The sequence below is a fragment of the Xenia sp. Carnegie-2017 genome, unplaced genomic scaffold, assembly GCF_021976095.1.
Source record: "Xenia sp. Carnegie-2017 unplaced genomic scaffold, XeniaSp_v1 HiC_scaffold_19, whole genome shotgun sequence".
Lineage (NCBI taxonomy): Eukaryota > Metazoa > Cnidaria > Anthozoa > Malacalcyonacea > Xeniidae > Xenia > Xenia sp. Carnegie-2017.
The window spans coordinates 4,601,415-4,617,214 of NW_025813481.1; the positions used below are offsets into that span (position 1 = coordinate 4,601,415).

At 36.7% G+C, this 15,800-nt stretch overlaps 1 protein-coding gene across 1 annotated transcript; it reads left to right on the forward strand.

Moving 5' to 3' along the window:
* Positions 1-742: 742 nt before the first annotated feature.
* On the forward strand, positions 743-15,778 carry LOC124439324 (collagen alpha-1(I) chain-like). Its single transcript, XM_046989549.1, has 73 exons — positions 743-803; positions 1,552-1,586; positions 1,667-1,846; positions 1,917-1,985; positions 2,048-2,092; positions 2,263-2,337; positions 2,802-2,864; positions 2,946-3,008; positions 3,258-3,311; positions 3,441-3,494; positions 4,753-4,806; positions 4,890-4,943; positions 5,018-5,071; positions 5,149-5,193; positions 5,291-5,344; positions 5,457-5,501; positions 5,604-5,657; positions 5,726-5,770; positions 5,853-5,906; positions 6,005-6,049; positions 6,126-6,179; positions 6,541-6,585; positions 6,664-6,717; positions 6,803-6,856; positions 6,958-7,011; positions 7,083-7,136; positions 7,233-7,286; positions 7,456-7,500; positions 7,640-7,693; positions 8,074-8,118; positions 8,223-8,276; positions 8,354-8,407; positions 8,477-8,539; positions 8,614-8,667; positions 8,733-8,786; positions 8,857-8,901; positions 8,982-9,026; positions 9,128-9,181; positions 9,402-9,509; positions 9,641-9,694; positions 9,774-9,827; positions 9,900-9,953; positions 10,017-10,070; positions 10,158-10,211; positions 10,304-10,357; positions 10,951-11,004; positions 11,082-11,135; positions 11,208-11,261; positions 11,389-11,442; positions 11,517-11,570; positions 11,640-11,693; positions 11,770-11,823; positions 11,918-11,971; positions 12,101-12,157; positions 12,220-12,291; positions 12,368-12,421; positions 12,562-12,606; positions 12,678-12,731; positions 12,802-12,855; positions 12,929-12,979; positions 13,041-13,094; positions 13,171-13,224; positions 13,519-13,536; positions 13,626-13,643; positions 13,726-13,743; positions 13,824-13,841; positions 13,937-13,963; positions 14,083-14,142; positions 14,217-14,358; positions 14,555-14,661; positions 14,732-14,821; positions 14,968-15,168; positions 15,385-15,778. The coding sequence occupies exons 1-73, from the start codon at positions 743-745 to the stop codon at positions 15,508-15,510; spliced, it is 4,323 nt and encodes a 1,440-aa protein (XP_046845505.1). The 3' UTR covers positions 15,511-15,778.
* The last annotated feature ends 22 nt before the right edge of the window (positions 15,779-15,800 follow it).

The window sequence follows — 15,800 nt, forward strand, 5'->3', positions numbered from 1 at the left end:
GAAGTCATTGTCAAGCAATTGTTAGGAAAATAAAGGACGTTTGAAAATCAAACGTATATTTGACAGATGATTAAAAATTGTAAATGCTCGTATTTGTCAAGTGTTAAGTATTCTTCGTCATGCTGATAAAATGATTTTTCATAGCAACACGTAAAAGAATGCCTGCAAGCTAGTATACTATGGTGAATGAATTAAAATTTCTCATTTTCTTTTTTTTTGAATCTTCCTCCATCTAAACCGTGTATACAACACAACCAGACACAAGCAACTGGATCTTACAACTTCGCTGTAATTTGATGCTTCCTTTGAATTGGCAATTCAGAAGTTTCTATCTTGAGTGAAAGAGAGATTCTTCGACAAATTCAACATTATAAAACCAAAGATATTTGCACCTAGAGTTTTATCGTCGCTATTTCATGACAAAATTTTACGTTTTGGTCATCAGTTTCTACTGGTTTTATGTAAAATAGCAGTATGGACGTACAGAGATTCATAGCCTTTGTCCTGCTTTTCGGACAAGTTTGTTGTGACGGGCACAACGTTGAGTCTGGTGAGTTTATTTTAAGTGTATTTTAACAAAACTAAGCACATTCTGAAAATATTGAGCAATGGCAGCTGAATTATTTGTCTTCATCTTAATTAAAGAAAAATGAGACATAATGTTATCATTATGCAATGTGCGCCGAAAACTGCATAGTTAAGCAACAGTCTTTCTATCTGAGGAACGTTAGTAGAATTAAAGATGAAGAAAAATCTTGTTGCTATCTTTAAGATTGCAGAGACTAAAATGATTTTACCTAATGGTATACCGACGTGGAACAAGGAGCAATTGTTGTAATTGTTTTGGTGATTTTGATTGTCATATTGTGTTTCATATGACACATTATTTAATTAATACTTGTATATAATCCCAAACTGCATTCCGCGTTATGTGTTGGTCATTTAACTGACTCTAGAGGCTTAAAATTCGAGTCAATCTTTCTGCATATTTCCTTTTAGAATATCTATGTTTTTTGTGTTATTATTCTCTTTGTTTCTTTTTCTATTTCTCTATAAACACTGCCAGCCTTTTCCTTATGATGGAAGATTGTGATATTTCATTACGATGAAATTAACAATGTTGCAAGGCCGTAGCACAACGTTAGTTGTGAAATGTGAATATTCGTATATCTTGTTGTACCAGGCTGATTTCGTTTGAAAAAAAACTAACTCTTAAAAGAAATCGATCAGCGAACACCGTATGAATGAACACAAACACATAACCTACAATTTAAGTTCTAGTTACGGCCTTGCAATCTCTTCTCCGCAGAGCCTTCGAGTTTTATGTATAACAGAAGCTAAATCTAAGGGCTGCATGACAACAATCATAACACCACGCAATCCCTTTGACGCTGAAATTGGAACGCGGTCGGAAATATGGTTGCCTTGTGTTGTACTGTTGTACATTTGTACAAAGTCAGACAAAGTGTTATACCTGAAATTCGAAGCATTCACGGAGGAGAGATCACTGCAACGGGAATTTGACTAAATGGGAAATTTCTGTTTCTTTAGTGCAATCTCATGAACAGAAGACTTACGTGAAAACAGTGAGTTCATCTTAAAAATTCTCGTAAACTACTTCTGCCAGCTTTACGTGAACAATACAATAATTTCTTTTCCCTTTTAGAAAACAAAATATAACGATGTTATTGGCACACCCAGTCAAAATTCGCTTAGTAATGTTAGTGAAGTCATGACTGCCAGTGGAGAGGCTGATGATGAAGTATTTCGAGTTTCTCCAGGCCGGACGGTCATTTATAAGGAATTTAGTGAACTTAGTTCACAGGATCAAGAGAACGCCTTACGGGTGAGTACTTCATTTAAAGTAGCATAAAAAAGACTGTATTGCAAAATCTTTATCATTGATTGTGTTTCAGAGATGGCAGATTAAAGGTGATAATGGAAGACGTGGTTCGAGAGGCTCTCCTGGAAAACAGGGATCACAAGTATGTTAACATTTACTGTTAATATCGTTGACTGGATATTGAAGTTTCTTTTTCGTTCCCAGGGCTCACCCGGTGAACGAGGACCTCCCGGAGGAATGGGAGCTAAGGTGAAATAAATCACCGCTATCATTTCTCTTACATCACGTTTATACTGGGGAATTTGCATTGATGTTTTCTCAATGATCATCTTTCCCAAGTATAAAGACGTGATTTTACGAAGAGAAGTTCTACCGTAATATACGTCGTATCTTTAGGTATCATAAACCTTTCATTTTAGGGTTTGTCGGGGGAGCCTGGAGAGGAAGGATTGCCTGGATATGAAGGATCACGCGGTCTCCCCGAGCGAGATTACGTAATGTATGCAGTTATTTACTATTTTCATTACACAAAGCTTGCTTTCCATTTGTTAATGGAGGTAGTCAATCGCTAGGCCTGTCGTTCGTTATTTTCATCATAAACTCGTTCTTTTCTTTTAATGAGTTTTTACAAAATGATTAGGGCATTGAGCAAAAACCCATTGCGTTATTCAAAACGCTTTTAGCTACTTCAGTAATGAAGATCTTAGAGACAAAATTTTTAATTCAGATGATCCAAGAACTTTCAAATCTGTAAGTGTGAAACGTAACACAACTCAATCACCTTTGACAAACACTCATCAGTGCAAAAGTGTTTTACCTCTGTGTGGTGATTCCTTCCAGTCATTGTGTATGCGTATCTATGTTTAAATATTGTATCTGTTGATTAAAATAAAGTAGTTACATGAGAACCATGCTTGAAATATATAATCACGATTCACTGAAGACAATTCACATTCAGGTACCTTATGGCTTATCGCACACGTGGCTTGAACGTTTTGTTGATACCGTCCGTCATGGTTTGGTAAAGTACTTAACATAAAATGTATTTCTAGCTTCATGTGAAGAAAATACAACGAGCCATCCTTCGTGATGTTACGTTTAGGTAGAACAAGCGAAACGAGCTCCTCCGGGTCCTAGAGGTCCGAAAGGATCAACAGGGGACAGGGTGAGTATGCAAACTTATATTTAGTCATCTTGGGCTCAATCAGGAAGAGAAATCGCCGGGATGAGATGAATTATTTAAATTATTATTTACAATATGGCGGAGATATGTCTATTGATAATTTTTAGCTCTGGTAAACGTTGTTCTTGGATTGAGAACGGTTTGCCTATACTTTTTGCAATGACATATTGTAAACTTTCGACTTTTTAAAATTTTTGCTTTTCTACGTTTAGTTTATTTTGTTTTTGTCAGGGTTTCCCAGGACTACCTGGTCCCTCTGGTCGCAAAGGGATAAAAGGGTGTAAGGTGGGATAACTGTGTGTATAATCAGTTTTGCATTGACTTATAACAACAATGTCAGCGGTGTATATTTCAATTATGTGTGGCAATCACCTGTCAAAGCTTAATCTGTCCTCATTTGTATGTATATTGTAGGGAATGAGAGGAAGGCCTGGACCCAAAGGAAATATAGGACCATCGGGAAGACAGGTGAGTTTACCTGGAAATAATCATCAACAAAAGTTCGTGGAAAGATGTCTTTCTCTAGCCTTTCTTTAAAAGTTTTCATTAGAAATAATCATGAACAAAAAAAGCTCGTAGAAAGATGTCTTTCTTAAGCCTTTCTTTGAAAGTTTTCATAGTTTCACGTACAATGAGATTTCAACAATATCGCATTTATATTTTACATTATGCGAACTTAATTCTTGGGATTCATTTTAACACGACAAACGAACAAGTTATTTGGTTTTGATAATAATGATAATACTTTAGTCTTTGTGAGTGTTCATTTCTTCATTGAATGACGAAGTGTTGTACGAAGAATTAAATATTTCTTCAATCAAAAAATCAGCTATTTTATCCTGAAAATTTGCGATATCTTCGTCATAAAATATGCAAGAATTTTGGTCACCATTGGTCGACTTCAATGTTTCACATTCTGCTTTCATCTGCTTTGCTTCTTTTCTTTGCTGTTCAACTAGAACTTGTATTTCTTGTTCGATTTTTCTGTTTTCATTCTTAAGTGATGAATTTCCCGCGCGAAGCTTCTTATTGGATTTCCTTGTTTCGTAAATGAACGAAGTTGCTTTTTGACGATGGTTAGTCGTGAAATTTGTTGTTTTCCTTTGTGTTTAATGTTAGGTAAACAAGTCTTTAAACTTTCAATTTCCTTGTTTATCGCCAATCTTCGCTCGCGTTCAAGTCTGTTGTGTTTTATACGCTCGTTCATAGTCTTCGCCTTCGTTTCCAATTGTATTTCTACATCTGATTCATTTTGCTTGCTTTCCATTTTTCAAAGGCTAGCACTTGTCCTGTAAAATTACTTCCCTTAAAGTGTACTTCTCATATGATTACCGGTGTTCTCTGACAACGAGGAAAAAAATCATGTCTTATAGTTGATGACGAATACTTCGAACGATGCCCATAGGAATGAATTTGCCAGTTGTTGATTTTATTGAAATATCTAGCGTATTGTTGAACTCATTGTCGGTATGACCGATTATGACGATTAAAACTTTAGAAAGCTAGCTTCCTCTGCCAGCCAATACGCTTATAAAAGTAAATATATTTGTCAAGAGGTTTTCAAAAGCCTGTTTCTGCAATGTAAATTAATATGCTCTTCATGCATTGGTAAAGGCAGGTCTTAAGTTTGAATTCCCAAAGGCCTGAAATCTATTGTGTATGACGGAAAAGTGAATGTTTTTGAGTATTAAGTTATTCATACAACCTGTGTTTGTGAATTTGTCAGGGAGAAGCTGGTTCAGACGGCGAGATGGGTGAGATGGGTTTGCAAGGTGAACCTGTACGTATTTGTCAATGCTTATGTGCTTTAATTGTAAATTAATTAACTTTGTTACACATCAAATGTTTGAAATAATGTCGAAGGGTGATCTAGGACCAACTGGAGTCTCGGGAGCTGTTGGGGACAGAGGAGAAAAAGTAAATTGGTTTGACGACAGTATTGCACATGTAAACAAAGAGTAATCATTTTTTCAAATTTTCATTTTGTATAGGGAGGTTCTGGTGTCATTGGCGAAGCAGGACACCGAGGAATGGAAGGGAATAAGGTGAGTAATTTCAGCTGTTTATGTGTTCATATATGTATATTAATGTAGAAAAACATTTATAATCTGTTCGTTTGTAGGGTGAAAAGGGGGCAACTGGACTTCCTGGGCCACGAGGGATACAGGTGAATTTCGACCTCGTTTTTCCTTTTCTATATTGATGTGCAATAAATGAAAGCATACGTGAGGAGTTTTTTGCTGATTTCATATTTTCTACATAAGGGTGACCGCGGCTTACCAGGCATTCCTGGGTCTTCTGGAGAAAAAGGGATAAAGGTATGATAAAGTAGGATAAAGACAAATAAAGATAGAAAAAGGTAGCTAGAATTATGTCTCTACTGTTTGCCTTGAGGGATTTTCTCAGAGTCAATCTCTGGGACTATTTTAGGGTCCTCAAGGACCACAAGGTATGCCGGGATATCCTGGACGCAAGGTATAATTTGACAGCAATCGAGTTTTTTATTCTTAACGCTTTTTCGATATGTTTTATTTCACGAAGACAATAAGGATAAATTTCTTCAAATCAATTATTCAGGGGGATCCTGGACCAGAAGGACCAAAAGGTTTCAGTGGAACAGCTGGAAAACGAGTTTGTACATTTATTATCCCGCCCCCCCTGATCATATTAATGTATTAAATCAATGTTTTTCTTTCCAGGGACGGCCTGGGGCATTAGGTGACCCAGGAATGAAGGGCGTAAAGGTTAAAATAATATAAAAAATATTTACTATTTTATTGTTGATGAAATGAGTAAAACTACAATTGTGAGAAACGTGTTATGTAGGGGGAAGCCGGTGCTCCTGGTATTGACGGTATTCCTGGTACTCCTGGCTTGCAGGTTGTTTCTGATTTTTTATTGTACTCAACGTTTTCTCTTTGTTTTAGTCGTTTTAAAATAACAAAGCGCCATATTCATTTGATATACTTGTATGTTAGGGTCCTAAGGGATATCCTGGATCTAAAGGAGAAAAGGGGGAACAGGTGAGGATATGAATAAGCGCAATCTTTTATTGGAATTTGAGCTTCCTTCTAAAAGACTCGATTATCTTCTACACAGGGTATTAAAGGCGAACAAGGAGAGAGGGGAAAACAAGGTCCTGTTGGTATAACGGTAAATTTCAAATATTTATCGTCTTCAATTTCTACGTAGCATTTGTGTGTTATTATGTGTTTGCAAAAGTTAAAAGTTCTAGTGAAGCATAAACCATGATTCTATTGAAGTGTAAACGATATTTCAGCGTAACAAACATTGATTTGTTTCTCCGTAAAACATGTTGTGGATAAAAAATAATTATACTCAACATCATCTGTGCTCAGTTCTGTCTTTTGAAGTTAGTAGTTGACATTTCGGATAAGAGATTCTTCAAAAAGGCATAACGTGTTTTTTGCCACAACTACAAACTTCCCGTGCAGTAGAAGACGTTGGGATTTTATTTGAAATTAATTGAAAACTTCTTATCTTTATCTCCCAGGGTTTGTCTGGTGAGATAGGAAAGAATGGCTTACCTGGAGAACCAGTATGTCTTGTTGAATTTAATTCAATCATGGATTCAAGCTTTTCATTTGTTATGAAAATAATGCGTTTTTTTACGAAGGGTTCTCCTGGAAAAGATGGTCCCAAAGGTTTGAAAGGCGTACGTGGGCTTACGGTATGAAATGAAGATTATGTATTGTCATAGTGGACACACATTAAATATCTTTTGGTCAAGTCGTTAATTCTTTGTTCATATTCAGGGTCAGCCAGGCTTACCTGGTCTAAATGGAAGGCCTGGTCTCCCAGGAACTCGAGTGAGTTGACTATTCATAATCATTTATCGCTATTGTTTTAAAACGTTCTCGTTGATTAAGTATGTCTTTTCACAATAATACTGTAGTTTATATAAATTTAGGGACCTTCAGGTAGGCCAGGGGACATTGGTCTGAAGGGATTTCCTGGTCTTAAGGTTAGATTAGTGAAAATTACGTCACTTATTAGTTATCAAAGACTGTTAAAACGTCGAACTCTGTATATTAGGGGACACCTGGGGATCAAGGTTTTCGAGGCAGACCGGGACTCATTGGTGAAATGGTAATAAGACGCTTATTTGGATATATTTGATTATTTAACTTTTCGTGATAAATGTGGCTCACAAGCTAAAGCGGGAATAAACTTTTATTCTTGAAGGGATTGCCTGGACTTCGTGGAGATCCAGGAAGAAAAGGGATCAAAGGTGATGATGTATGTACTAAACTCATATCATAATGCGATGGACGGTTGCTCCAGTTTACAATAAAATGTTTTTTCTATTTTTAATACCTTGATGCTATCATCGAATATTTTTTGACTTTTCCCTTGTTTTTTCTTTGCAATTAAAAAGTATCATTGATTTGTCATTTCATTCTTCCAGGGTATTGATGGTTTACCTGGAGCAAATGGACTGCCAGGACTAGACGTTAGTTGGTGTTTGAAAATCAAAAACTTCTCTTTACCGTAAATTGACTTTCCGTATGTTTTTTAGGGTGTTAAAGGTGATATGGGATTCCCAGGACAACGTGGACTTAAGGGGAGCCGTGTAGGTAACTGTTGTTTAGGGTGTTAAGGGTGATATGGGATTCCCAGGACAACGTGGACTTAAGGGGAGCCGTGTGGGTAACTGTTGTTTAGGGTGTTAAGGGTGATATGGGATTCCCAGGACAACGTGGATTTAAGGGGAGCCGTGTAGGTAACTGTTGTTTAGGGTGTTAAGGGTGATATGGGATTCCCAGGACAACGTGGACTTAATGGGAGCCGTGTAGGTAACTGTTTTTAGGGTGTTAAGGGTGATATGGGATTCCCAGGACAACGTGGACTTAAGGGGAGCCGTGTAGGTAACTGTTGTTTAGGGTGTTAAGGGTGATATGGGATTCCCAGGACAACGTGGACTTAAGGGGAGCCGTGTGGGTAACTGTTGTTTAGCACTAATGACTACCTTAGCACTTGCTAATGCGGTCAGTTGTCGTCATTATTACGTATTTGTCATTGGCAGGGTTACGATGGATTCGATGGTTTTGAAGGATTTCCTGGTCGTGTGGTAAATATGTTGCATTGTATAAGTACAAAAAGGAACTTGAATGTGTATCTTAAGCTCGTCTGTCTTTCAATTGAGATTAATCTTTCCGCATCTATCTTTGCTAGGGTGTTCCTGGTGTGCTTGGAGAGATTGGACCTCCTGGATTGTCTGGCATTGAGGTGGGAGATATATAGATCATTATACACCTTCTTACGTGATGACGCATCATACATGCTAAAAAATGAATTTATTTCAGGGTCCTCCTGGTAATCCAGGACCACCAGGATTGCCTGGTTCCATCGGACCAAAGGTGTTATTTGAAATCAAACAAATACAAGTGTTTTTATTTGAACATTCCTTTGGTTAAAATCTTTATTAGGGTCTCGAGGGACCACCTGGCATACCAGGACCTGCTTCAACGACTAGTGGTGCTAGTCTTCCGGTAAAAATTTAAATAATCTCCTGAGGCAATGATTCCAGGAATGTGCTGCAGTTTTTGTTTATTTTTTCTTATAGGGTCCTCCAGGACCTCCTGGTATAAAAGGCCAGCCTGCCGCAGACGGTAGAAAAGTAGGACGCATTTATTACTGAGAATCTCATGTTGTCCGTATATGTTTATCCTTTGTTCCCTGTAGGGTAGGAGAGGATTACCTGGATCCAAGGGAAGAGTTGGCCGAGATGGTCCAAAGGTAAGAAAAGAAAAGAAAAAACTCGCTGTAGGATAGATGGGTATAAATTATTTGTGTACGTATTCATTAGGGGAACATTGGTGTTAAAGGTTTACGTGGCCAAAGGGGGAAGAAGGCAAGTGAAATCTGTAAAGTACCTAGCACTTTATTTAAGAAAGTTGTAGCGCACTAAGCTGGATTTTAATGGTTTCATAGGGCAATCGAGGACCAAGAGGTTCAAAAGGTGTTATGGGAGAACCAGTAAGTTCCATTTGGAGGTGTCTGAGACATGCCATTCTTTGTACATGGATTATAGTTTTGCGGAGACAGCTAGTTTTCGTTTTGTTGTATGTGCTTGTTAGGGTTTAAAAGGAAAGAAAGGTGAACGTGGACCTTTTGGACTTGTTGGACGCAAGGTTATATTTTGACTATCCATAATGGCGTTATTCTGTACTCGTTATTTGAAAAAAATACTTAGAAAAATGCACGACATACGAAGTAGTACAGTCGAATGAGGTACAGAAAAGATTTATGTGATTATTTCAGCTGTTGGCATTTGAGATACTTCAATTATTCCTGCAACTATCACGTTTAGGAAAACATGAAGTATTATACAAAATTACTCTGTGTATTCAGGGTATTAAAGGAGATGATGGTCCAAATGGTTTACCTGGATCGCCTGGCATACAGGGAGAAACTGGAGTGAGGGGATCTCCAGGACTATCGGGACAAAAAGGTGTACAGGTATGTGGACAGATGCTTCGTATTTTAAAGCGCATGTGCGGTCATAGATGATACATAGATATATTTTATTTCATATTTTACATATAAATCGACTCAAGGAGAGTTTCTGATTTAATCCTGCTGCTATTTAGGGTGAAATGGGGCCGAAGGGATATCAAGGAAACAATGGGATTCCAGGAGACAATGTTAGCTTAGAAGAACGATGCATCGTCACGATTAGTTGCGTCCTTGATCTCTTACAATCGTTCTTGTTTTCTTTACAAGGGCTTACCCGGACCACCTGGTGATAGAGGGGAACTTGGCGAAAAAGGAGAGAATGTATTTAATTGACATTTACTTCATTTGCAAGTCATCAAAAATCAAGTATAAAATCATCTGTTGTTTAACTAGGGCGACACTGGTCTAAATGGAGTTCCTGGAAGACCCGGCGAACCGGGAAATCCGGTTTGTTTGGATTATCAATAGATTGAAATGAGACGTTTTATGTATGTTTGGATTTATCGGCAGGGTGATGAAGGATTGCCTGGGAAAAAGGGAAATCCGGGATTTACAGGAGCAATGGTACGTTGATATGTATATGAAATATACAGGAATCACTTTTATACAATTTATGCATTCCTTCCATTTGTATATTTTGGCGTCTAACAGGGACCTCCAGGACCATCTGGGCCTCCAGGGCCAACTGGATTACCAGGAGAAAAGGTTATCACTTTTTGTACATCTTATCCCTCTTTGGAAAGATTTCAATTTGTATTTTTCATTACAAAATTATTTTTTATAATTTTTGATTTTAGGGAGATCGTGGTCCACAAGGCATGTTTGGAAGCCGCGGGGAACCGGGCGTGCAAGTAAGTTGTAGAAAAAATATTTTTTCTCTTCCTTCTTTCGCTTTTTTTGAGACTTCGGTAAAAAGTTTTTTATATATGGACTCCCAGCCTGTGTATTATAAATCAGGAGCAGATCTAGGAAGTGTTAGAATTCATTACTCAAATATTTTTGTTTGAACAAATATTTTATAGCTCGACTATATTTCTTTCCCACACTCCTTCTTCTTTAAAACTAAAAGAAGCACTGTACATCAAAAAACTAAAGCCTAATCTTAACAAACAAATTCAGCATGTCAATACTATCTTTAACTTGTAAATACTTAACACCTCTAATCACTACATAATTGTAAATAACTTCCGCTTCCATCCCTTTTGTCTATACACACGTCTTGTATCAGATTTCCTTATTTATTAACTCCATTCGAATATTCATTCATTATACCGCACTGAAGATGGCATAAGTTCGCCGAAACATGTCTGCAATAAAAAATTTTAAAAAAGTTGTCGTTTGCGTTAAATGCATCGACTATATTTATTGTAATTTATGTTTACGCACACTGGATCCTCTACTTGCATCAATATTTTGTCCATGAACTGTCCAATAAACATTCTAGGGAGTTAAAGGTTCTCCTGGAACTAAGGGTCCAAAAGGACCAATCGGCGAACCGGTATGTATACGTATACACCAATGATTTCCTTCATTTTATCTGTACTGTTATGAGAAAACGTAAATAATTAAATTAAGGGTGCTGGAGCTCCTATATCGTTGAAAGGTGAACTTGGCTCTAAGGGTACAAAGGTAACGCAATTATTAATATTTATTCTCATACTTTTCTCCTTTTACTTATTGTGTTGTTCATTCATGATATAGGGGACAAAAGGAGACAGTGGTCCTGTTGGAGCACGTGGAATCCCCGGGCAACAGGTTTCATTCTCTAAGTATTGCTCATTGACAGATATTTACATATTTACATTCCATAGATGAACATTAAGATATGTGTTTCAATTTTCTTTTTTGGATGACATACTGAGGTGACAGTTGATTTTTGCAGGGTGATCCTGGAGAAAAAGGAAGAAGAGGTCCGCGTGGGGAGCCTGGGGAAAGGGTAGCTCACTTTGCTTGGAATGTTCCCTTTGTTTCACGAAATCATTTTATATCTTTTACGTGTTTTATTTTCAGGGTGATCAAGGTGAACTGGGACGGAAAGGAGAACGGGGAAGCACTGGAGATCCTGTAAGATTTTCGTTCATAGTGAATGGATACTATTTATTTATTTGTTGTTTTAAAGAATAGTTCTTGTAGGGCGAACCGGGTGATAAAGGAGAGAAAGGTTTTGGTGGTGTAATTGGAACAGAGGTAAGGTTTTTTATGATCGCTGAATTTGACTTCATAGTTCTTCTCAGAAATATTACACTAACCTTTTTTATCTTAGGGTAGTCCGGGATCTCAAGGACCTCAGGGTGCAAATGGGACAGTTGGTATTCCGGTAAGTACTCACAAGAACAAATGTTTTCTTTTTGTGTTGTTTGTGCTAGTATATCACAGTTTTTACTGAGTTATATATTGCTCATATTGGTCAGGGTGAACAAGGAAACAATGGTGAAAAAGGTGAAAAAGGATCACCAGGGGATATAGTATGTTATATTTTGTACTTTTTACTAGTAAATTTTTAATGGGCATAAATGTTTTCAAATGTGAGCAGGAACTTAGTCATGCTGGAAAACCATCTTTTTCTACTAACATGTATTGTTACAATTTTATAGGGTACTCCAGGAGAAAAGGGGGATAATAGCGCCACTCCTGGACCAAAGGGATTACCGGTAAAATTTCCATAAATCATATGACTATATTGTTCTTATTTTTAATCGTGATGACTTTATAGGGTAAAGATGGTCCCCCAGGTTTACCAGGAAATGCTGGAGGAGTTAGTTTATCTATCTTGAAAGGACAGAAGGTTTGTGTATTAGTTTTTCGTCCATTAAATGGCGTAGTTGTTTTCAGTATCAAAAATGTTTGAACTATCAATGTAGGGCGAAGCTGGGCTTCCAGGACAACCAGGTACATCAGGGATTCCTGGTCCACCGGTAAGTTTGTATGGTGACTTTTGTACTTAAGAAAATGGGAATGCAAAGAACGTTGTTTGAAAACTTATTTTGTTTGTGGCTATATGAAAAATTTTAGATTTTTCATTGACAGCTGAACATCTTTGTTTCAAACATTTCAGGGCTTACCTGGTCGAAAAGGTGTTTCTGGTAACAATGGTGAAAAGGTGTTGTAGAAAATTTGTAAAAAAGTGTTGCCCTCATTGCATGATGGATGTTAAATTTTTGTATACTACAGGGTGATGAGGGTGAAGAAGGACAACCGGGATCACCTGGCGATACAGGACCAAAGGTGGGGGTAAATGCAGTACTTTTAGAACCACAAATAACTTGATCTACATGTTTTTATGTTGTTACTCTAGGGTTATCCCGGTGTACGAGGTCCTACTGGAAATATGGGAAAGAAAGGAGAAAAGGTACGATAAACAGCGTAACTTTCGTTGTGTAACTTTGATTTCTAGAGGTTAAGCATTTTTTTCATGTGTTAAGGGTGAAGCAGGAGATCCTGGTCTCCCTGGTGATGGTGGACCAGGACAAAAGGTAAGTAATTTTTAGCTCATTGTCATCATATAAAAATAAATAACATATTTTTATTTTTCAGGGGACACGTGGTGATAAAGGGGATCCCGGAGCTGTTGGTCCTAAAGGTGAATTAGTAAGTTGGTTGTACGTCTTTTCCCATTGGATGGATTTTTATACTGCATTTGAAGCAAGTATTTCTCTGTTGTCAGGGAGACAGAGGGAATGATGGACCACAAGGTGAAGCTGGTCCCATTGGCCCAACCGTGAGTTGCATTGAAAATAAATATATTTTTCTTATAATTACATTAAGTCACCAATACCCATACCAATCACCGTTATCCATATCAATCACCGTTATCCATACCAACCACCGTTATCCATATCAATCACCGATATCCATACCAATCACCGTTATCCATACCAATCACCGTTATCCATATCAATCACCGTTATCCATATCAATCACCGATATCCATACGAATGACCGCTATGATAAAATCATATCTCTTTTGAAAATATTTAATCGAAGTGTATTTTTCGGTTTTTTTAAATAACAGGGTGGCCCAGGAATTCAGGTATTTCAGTAAATGAAGCGTATGTTAAATTAATTCTATTAATTTTATAGTAACCAGAATTAAACTTGCTGTTTTTTTCTTTTTTTCAGGGAGAAAAAGGAGAAGAGGTTGGATAAATGTTGATAGTATACATGACTTGGATTTATGATCGTCTGTATTAATGTTTTCTAAATTCTGATTACCTTTCAGGGTCCTGTTGGAGAAAAGGTCTTCAACTTTGAGTATTACATTAATTTTTAAACAAAAATTTAATCGATTTTTACCACTAGTTGTTTATTCCTTACTAGGGAGATCGTGGATTACCAGTAAGTAAAGAAGCTAGGGGAGGGAGGGAGTGGAATTCCTCTGCAAAACTTCATACTCGTCATATGTAATATATTTTGACTTTTTTTCTTCTAAGGGTCCGCCTGGTCCTCCTGGAGTTCAGGTAAAAATGTTGTATCCACATTGATGAAACATCAATTTTCTTTGCAGTACATTGCAAACTTTATGTAATATATACATGTTTATTTAGTTCCTCGTCTTATTTATGTTTTATGTCTGAAGGGATCCGGTTTAGGAGGAATTTCGTTCAATTACAGCGGATCAGATGTTCCTTCGCCTTTAGTGAGCTTAAATTATTCATAAAAAGACAAACATAGATGAAAAATGGTGAATAACGGGATTTTTCTTGTTGACAGTTGTTGGATATTATAAACGCAAAACTTGACGAAACTCAGTTGGCGTACGATAGACTGCGTCATCAAACCGGCGAAAGCGACCGTCCTGCTAGAAGTTGTCAAGATCTGATGACTTATTCTCTTAATACAAACTTAACCAACGGTGACTATGTCTTTTTTGTATTCTTTGATCGATTTTGCAGGCGTTGAATAGTTACTTATTTCATTTGAAAACTTGGTTATTTTTTATTGATTTATCACTACTACACAATAATTACACCAAAACGTTATTTTATGATTCTTATTTTAGTAAATATGAACATAACAGATGGGTTCACATGCTCTACATTACGATTTAGGAATGTACTGGATTGACCCGAACCAAGGTTCAACCGAAGATGCGTTTCGAGTGTTTTGTGATTTTGAGATGGGAGGTGTAACTTGTATAAACGCCACGAACATAACTGTATGTTGATGTTTAATATGATAAGGACTATATATTCATTCTGTCTTTATTTGATAAAAAAACATTTTAGATTTTATCGTCGTCCATTTCTTCTAACTCAAGCAATCAAAATATAATGTCGAACGACACCAGTTATCATCAAAACTCCACGGAGTTTAAGGTAACTTTCCTGTAAATTTATTTGTACTTTGATTTCTTTTATGAAATGTAAAGTGCTTATGTAGAAAAATTCTTGACATTTTCAAATGATTTAGTTGTCTTGACATTTTTAAATTGTGTTTTACATTGTTTTTTTTTTATTTATAGATAAATTATCTTGGTAACATTGGGCAATTGAAGTTTTTACAAGAATTGAATACGATAGTGACACAGAAAGTCGACTTCAACTGCATGAATGACAGTGTTACAAATAACACAGACAACTTTATCAAAATTATCGGTGTTGATGGCAAGCAAGCACCACGATTATCGAAATTGCCTCGTTATGACGTGCGTGTCCGTTGTGAGGTTTGTGCTAGAGATTTAACTCAACTTCTTCAAATGTTTTGTTGAAATGCTTACTTTTATTTCAAAATAGATCATCGTGATCTTTTTGTGTCAAAGGCTTTTTTTTTACTCTTTTGATCAACCCAGTTTTGCTGAGTTTTCTTCCATAAAAATTTCCCCTCTGTTCTTCAGTGTAAGACAAACTTTCTTTCTAATGATTGCTTACATGACGTTTAGGAAACTTTGGGTTCCTTAGAAGTGGTAACTAGAGGATTCAAGCTTCTTCCTATGACAAATATTCTGCTATCGATAACAGACACTAGACATGCGCAATTGGAATTTGGTCCTGTTTGTTTTAGTTGACATCTTATGGAGGCAATGAGAGAGGGCAAGTCTGTGATTGGTTATGAGATTTTCTTTTACTGAAATTTAGTAAAATATAGATGCTCTCTTTACTTTGATTTATTTACATGACATCTCCTAGCTATATTTGTATTTTAATGAGTTTGTTTTGTTATAAACATAGATAAAGACTACTGTGACGATTGTGACAAAGAAATATCGATAAGCATCTTAAAATAGTTCACTTTACAGTCTACAATATGTTTCAAAATTTATATTTTAAACTCCAGTTTTTTGCAAACTGATTTTAT